General features: G+C 39.1%; 1 protein-coding gene across 4 annotated transcripts; it reads left to right on the top strand.

Annotated features, from left to right (window-relative positions):
* The first annotated feature begins 2,778 nt into the window (after positions 1-2,778).
* On the top strand, positions 2,779-5,976 carry LOC147447460 (B3 domain-containing protein Os11g0197600-like). Of its 4 annotated transcripts, none has more exons than XM_086524326.1 (5): positions 2,779-2,941; positions 3,873-3,950; positions 4,027-4,786; positions 4,913-5,042; positions 5,441-5,975. In XM_086524326.1, the coding sequence occupies exons 1-5, from the start codon at positions 2,833-2,835 to the stop codon at positions 5,759-5,761; spliced, it is 1,398 nt and encodes a 465-aa protein (XP_086380452.1). In that variant the 5' UTR covers positions 2,779-2,832; the 3' UTR covers positions 5,762-5,975. The 4 variants fall into 4 exon arrangements, with proteins under 4 accessions (XP_086380452.1, XP_086380453.1, XP_086380450.1 ...); XM_086524327.1 differs by having other exon boundaries at positions 4,916-5,042; positions 5,441-5,972; XM_086524324.1 differs by having other exon boundaries at positions 2,877-2,941; positions 3,873-4,786; positions 5,441-5,976.
* Positions 5,977-7,078: the final 1,102 nt, after the last annotated feature.

Genomic DNA, 7,078 nt, shown 5'->3' with positions numbered 1-7,078 from the left:
CAAAACAACAATTTCTTACGGTTGATTGCATATAAATAAGAGTGGGGATTTTTGTAGGACATGAGATAAAATGCCCCGTTAACTTCAATGGGTTGGTGACCAAAACATATGGTTGCTTTTACCTCACTAATTTTTTTTTGGGCAAAAAAAATAGGTACAAAAAAGTTGCATTTTTGCCATTCTACGGACCTATCATCAAAGTTTCTATAGTCACGCTCAATACAGATACTATATACAGTTTTTCTTAGTTCCCTTTGGGCCTTTGGATTCAAAAGGAGCCATGGAGCATGTCAAAAGGATAATGGATCTCTTACAATTAACCTTGGGGGCAATGATAAAGTTCTAAATACAACAAACATGAAAAAACTGGGTTTAGCATTATGACCTCTAGAAACCCATAGAAACTACTCAATATCTAGCCAAGTTTGTAGTCTATGATTAGATATGGTTACTACCTACAAAATACACACAATTGGCCTAAGAAACTAGCAATATTGAGAAAGTTATACTTGCTACTCTAAAATGTATCGTATTCTTCAACAATCAAAAAACTCAACCATCATCATATACTATGCTATATAGCATATTAGGTCCCCCAAAACTCAAGGAAGATTAGCTTTATGTTATACATTACACTTACACAATCAAAATTGAATTTAGATATCAAGAAAGCCACCAAAAAAATCATAAAAGTGCTAATTTTGGCCAAAAAACAGGATTATGCAATTCTTGTAAATTGGTCATAACTTTCAATTTTAACACTTAGCTCTCCCTACAAGCATCAAAACATGTTGAGAACTATGAAAGCCTTACCTCTAGCCATCTAAACCTCACAAACATAAAGTTTAAAGTGGTATAGTTGCCAAAAATTGAAAAAAAGCCAAAAAAAGGACCCGTTTTTTTCACACAGTTTAGGTTCAAAAATGTTGTGCAAGAGTAAGGTTAATGGTGAGATCGATACTCCAAAAAAAATGCTAAGTTTTTTTCAGCTCATAAGGCAACTTTGTGGATATATAGCACCTAGAAATTAATTTTCATACTCTTCAAATAATTCAAGCAAAATGGTCACTTAACAGGACACAAAAGTGTCCAAGGACATAAAAGTGTCATGTTACCATTCTAGTGTTAAACACACTGCCTTTAGCTTGTTATGGCTTGCTCGGCACATGCTGAACCCGTCTTGAAATCGAATCTCACCCACCTGCTTGGAGCCAAATTGACATCCAAATGAAGCTAATTACACACCTTCTTGGACATGAATATTCTAGACTCCACTTAATTTTCTTTGGAGCTTCCATTCTCTTTCCCTTGTAATCTTTAGCGTTTCTTCAAAATTCTTGTGCTACTTCAACTTTACCTTTAGATGTGGGCTATTGAGCTCCGTCTCCACTATAAACAACTTTGTGTAAGAAATTGGCTCTTTTGTGTAGAGTTTGTGACAACGTTAAATATAGAAAAAAACAAGAACTTTGTACTTTCCTATTGGTTTGCTATATAGCACACATTTTTACATTTAGTGCAATCACTATCCCAATGAGCTTTTCCACATGTTGTGTGCTAGAACAAAATGGGATGGAGATAGTTATCCACTGCGTCATGATGAGATGCAATAGGTTCTTGTTCTAAGGTATGTGATGTATGATCGACTTCTATGGGCACAAGATCTATTGAGGATGATGTAAGTTCTAGTAGTCACACTACTAGATTTGTCTTGCCAATGCTAAGCAAGCACATTAGGATGGGAGAGATGCACATCCTTATGCATTGATTTGCATTTTCTTTTAAGCGTTCCATTATTCCACACTTTGCTCATGACATGATTCATTGATTTAATTGTTAATTTTAGGAATCACTAGGCCCCACTAGCGCTACAACCTAGAGCACATGTTCACATACCGCTCCCATAAGAGAACCCGCCAACGCGGCCGATACCTCTAATGAAGCCGATTCGAGACTGATTTATCGTGTCTGTCTTTAGACCCAAAAGATGTGCAAAATTGCTCGAGAGCATGAAGCTCCAAATTTTTGTGGTGAGGAAAGAGACCACACTAAGGATAAGTACATACATTTCTCATGAAATGAAGAGATATCCATGGTCTATGTCACACTCCCGATGCATTCAACCAATTGGAACAAATGAGTCTTGCCCTTGAAGGCAAGGCTATAAGTGGTGGATGATGTATAAGTGGCATAATCATACCAAGACATGGAATGCATTTGAGAAAGTATTCCATAAAGAGTTCTATCCTACCAATGAGAAAGACTGGAATTGGTTAGATCCCACATCTCCATTACGATATTGTTTTTAAATCTCTCCCTCCTGCTTTTTATTCCCAAAAATGTGGTACTTATTTTGACATAAATTCGTTCATTTCAAACTAGATATTGTGTCTTGTCCTACTCTTACTTCGTCTCACTCACATCTTCTCCCCCTACCTCCACTCTTACTAACAAAAATTAGCATTGTAAGATTAAATTGCTTGCTATTGTCTCCATCGTGATTTCCATTCTTAACAATGTAGTTTCAATTTACATTTTTGTCTCTAAGCCGCTTGCTAGTGCTTCTATACACTCTCACCTTCTCCTTCTACCCTCCACCCCCTACATTTTAACTCCTTTCAAGTGCATCTAACGAAGCTAATAACCTTGCATCAGAGTCATATAAAGTTTAGCTTTACATAATAATTTTTAGAACGAATTTATATATATATTTGGAGGGGGGACGAAGAAACATAAAATGCGCTTGCATGCATGCATGATTCCTTCCATTAAGACAAACACACGCGCAGGGAGTGTTATCAAGATGGCCTTCCTCGACAGAGACTTCATAGCATGTCTGAAGTGTTCGCAGGATTGCTTCCAATGGCACGCAAGAAACGCCATGGCTCGTCCGCACATCGATCCCAGCTTCTTAGCCTCCCTCCAAGACTCCTCCCTCCTGGTAAGCTCGACCCATCTCCTCGTTAATATCTGTTGAACGAGCTTTGCTTACATGCCGATCAGATACTTGAATGAAACGAATTTTGATATTTTGTTCGCCCTCGAACCCTTCATTGATTGCTCCTCCTTGGGTCCTTCCATCCAAGGAGAAGAATCTCATCTGAACAACGCAAGGGCGGTCATTGGAGAATCTTAGGCATGCATTTTCCCAAGACTGTGATAGACAATAAATGCCTATGCATACATTTAACCCGTGGCACGCAGCAGGATCACGATAGTCAATGGGTAGAGGAGCCAATATAGAGACACCTAACTGAAAAATAGTTCTTCTTCGTGGGGGGAGAGGGGGGGGACCAGGGTTTAGTGTATTGTTAAACGGCTAAAATTGGAAAACTCTGGCTAGATTTTGAGCTTGCCTTCAAGAAAACCGGCAAAAATTTACAAGTTTTAGTGCAAATACTGGAGAATGCTTCAAATTTTGACCCAAAAACCAGACGATTTTTAAGTGTGCCCTTATTTTCTTCCGTTAGGAAAAATGTTTTTGGCAGACCCCCCGTGAGGGGGGGGGTGGTTTGGAATTTGCATATCTAATCATTTTTGCGACCAGTGTGAGGATTGCATCAGATTCACCATGAAAAGACGAATCAACAAATTCAGTCAATTTGGAGACATTCTATCCACATTATTATACACTCATAAATGAGACTTTACTTCACTATAAAAGAGGAGTACAAAGCACTGCTCCTTTATGTGGAGTTTCTGAAGTTTCTTTTGAGGCTTGCCGTGGTTTACCATAAGGTGCTGCTGATAGTTGTAAAAAAATCACAGCTCTGATGCTGATGCTTGCAGTTTTGGGGTTATTGTTAGGGGACCTATACAGGCGAAAAATATTTACTTGGTTTAATTTTGTTGCTCTTAATGACAACCAACAGAGCATTCCAAGGCAGTTCTCAGTCTCTTTTTTGAGCAAATGCTTAGGGCAAGTTCAATTGGAAGGCCCAACTGGGAAGGTATGGTGTGCAGAGATGAAAAGAGAGCAGGATTTCATGTCATTTGCTAACCCTGGCTGGTCTGCCTTTGTTGAAGATCTCAATCTGCAAATTGGGGATGGTATTCTCATCACCTACCTTGGTCGAAACATGTTCAAAGTCCGCATCTTTGATATGGAAGGTCTAGAGAAAGTTTCACAGCACAGATCCATCAGTCCTGTGGTCGACGGATGCCCCTCTGAAGCCTATAACAAAGAATCTCTTCCAGAAAAAGTCGATAGCAATATTCATGTTTATGATGATGTTGGACTCCATGATCAAAACAGAAAACTTAGGATTTCTAACAACTACAATGCTAAACTTGAAGGTTTAGAGAACATTCGTCTATCAGCTTTGAAGGACCTTGATAAAAAAACCCAGGATATATCAAGGAAGAGCTTTGTGGAGGACCCGTGCGATCGAACAGGAGTTTTGAATGACTACAGCCTAGGGATTCATGGCATCAGTGAAAGCTCGAGGAGATGTGAAGGGTATGGAGCATCTATTACTTGTAGCGATCGATCATTTTGTGAACCTGATAGCACGGAGCGAGGCAGTAAAGAAACCATATGTGGTAAGAGTGGGGGTATTACGATAACTAATCAATTTGGTGATAGGAAGGAAGACTTCATGTGCACAGAGCATGAAGCACATCAACGCGGTGACTGTGAACCAGTTTTGATTGGCAAGGTGATAAAATATGAAAGGCCTTTGCCAGAAGACTTGCAAAAGGCGGCCTTGCTTGAAACAGCTGCAGGCTTGTCAAAACACAAAGCTAGCGATTTCTGTGATAAACAAAACATTTTCCAGAGCACATGGTGCAGCTCTCTCTCTCTCTCTCTCTCTCCCCGCCGATACCCACAACACAAACATTTTTCTTTTCCAGAACATTTTTAACTTTTATTTCCTTCTGAAAAAATCAAGGAATTGTGTTTTTGTTGTAGTAGGCCATTAGCAGACAGATGGAATATCTCCGAGATGGCCCGACAGCGTCTGATTATTGAGGCAAATGCATTCATGAGCCCCTTTCCAATTGCAAGAAAGTCTCTCAAGCCTTCTTTTGGTCACAAGATGGTAAGCTTACATCTATTGAGTTGTAACGTTACTTCTTTTGTGCTCGTGTCTTGTGATTGGTTGTTGGACTTTCTTCTTATCCGATGTGAGGGAAAGGTTTTGCCTCAGCCTAGAGCTGGTTGAGAATTTACATCTTCTGATTTAAAATGAGGGCAACCGGTAAAAAATACAAGGAAATAGTTAAAAAATCCTGAAAATTTTCAAAATTCCATTAGTACTTCTGGCTTGCATCTTAATGAGGAGCGAATTAGGTTGACTAGGAAAAATGCCTTTCTTGCACTCTTCTTATCCCATTGTTCAGATGAAGGCTCTATGTGTGTGGCATGCATGGACATTGGTCTAGAGTCCGGAGTGGGTGCCATTGAGTTCACTGAAACTTTGCTCTTTGCCAATTTCAGGTCTTGCCCAAGCTTTTTGTCGAGAAGTTCATGCCCAAAAGGGTTGCGAGTTTGACATTAACAGACCCCCAAGGAGAGAACTGGCCATGTAGGTGGTTGGGAGCTATGAACAGTATGGCACACTTTGTGCCTTGCATTAGTGCAGGATGGTCCCAATTTGCCCGCAACCATCAATTGAAAACTAATGACATTCTTGTTTTTGAGCTCATAGAGCATCAATCCCTCCATTTTAAGGTGCATATCTTCAAGCCACAAGCTCTTGATGTTCTTAGCCACCATCCATTCCTTTCTACAAGCATCTCTAAGACAAAATATCATTAACTCCAATTTTAAATTTCCTGGGTTGTCTCTTCGACAAAATTAAAACCGTAGACCTTCAGAATGTAGTGGTCATCTTGCAATGTAGTGGTCATCTTGCATTATGCATGCCCACATACCTTCCGCACGTCTTGCATGCTTTAATTAAGATGCAAGTGTTGTTGAGCACACTTTGAATGGTTGCTTTCACAAATCGTTTGAGGCGTTTAAGAAAAAAACATCTTGCGGTAGATCGTCCTCTAAGTCCAATTCATACCTCTCAAGTTATTTATGTTATTTATAATATTCACGATAGTTCTATGATGTATGTTGGCCAAACCTTTCGAACAGCTTTTGTCCGTTTTCAAGAACATGTAAGAGAAGCGAGAAAAGTTCAAAGTAAGAGCATTGTACGTGAAAGTGTGAAACCCTTGTATGCGGCAATAGCAAAACATGGGTTTGAGTCTTTCCGTTGTTTTCCCATTGAGCACATAGAAGGTAATTTTAGAAACTCTAAAGATTTCTATAAATCAGCGTGGCCTCGAGAGTTGTTTTGGATGAGAACTTTGCATACTTTTTTCCTTAAAGGTTTCAACTTGGAAGGAAAGTCTACTTTACGTAAAAATAAGACAATTTACCATAAGAAACCTATGCTTTGGTGAAGGCATCCCAAACCCGAGTTAGTTCTCCCTTCAAGTCAGTTTAAAAGAACTTGGATTCGTAAAGGTTCTCGTTTCGATCCGCCTTCTATTCCTCAAATCAATCCAGTTGTTTTGCACAACACTATTTCTAGTAGAGTACAAGGTCTCCCTAGGGCTACAATCTCTAGAATTGAGAGTGATGACCCTTCTAACCATAGAATTTTTGCTTATAGAGATTTCAAATGGAGATTGGTTTACCTATCTAGAACTATGGAATTGGGTTCTTTTTCTTATAAATTATTTGAAAGGTATAATATAAGGATTCTATTTAAGCTCTTGTATACCCTTGAGAACTACTCTTATGAAGATTTGGAGCTAAGAGAGTCTCATAGTACTCAACTTCGAGTACTGTTAGGCAAATTTCTGAAGTCCAAATGTCCTAATCTAAAAAATCCCTTGGTTGGAAAGAAAGATTTGTTGATAACTATCTTTACCTCCCCTGACTTAGACAAGATTGGATTAAGCTCTATTTTGAGATCTCAAGAAGCTTTGGATGCTCTCCCTCCTTGTGTGAGAAAGGTATGGAACCATCCTGTCGTAGCTTTCAAATATGTGAAAACTTTAGGACAAAAAGCTTTCAACTATAGTGACATAGGACGTAACCTTAAAAAGCAAGAGAGGCTAGCAATCTCAAGTATTG

This window comes from Adiantum capillus-veneris, chromosome 11, assembly GCF_014529385.1.
Source record: "Adiantum capillus-veneris isolate H3 chromosome 11, ASM1452938v2, whole genome shotgun sequence".
Lineage (NCBI taxonomy): Eukaryota > Viridiplantae > Streptophyta > Polypodiopsida > Polypodiales > Pteridaceae > Adiantum > Adiantum capillus-veneris.
The sequence above is the reverse complement of the archived record's forward strand: the minus strand, read 5'-3'. Positions and strand labels throughout refer to the sequence as shown.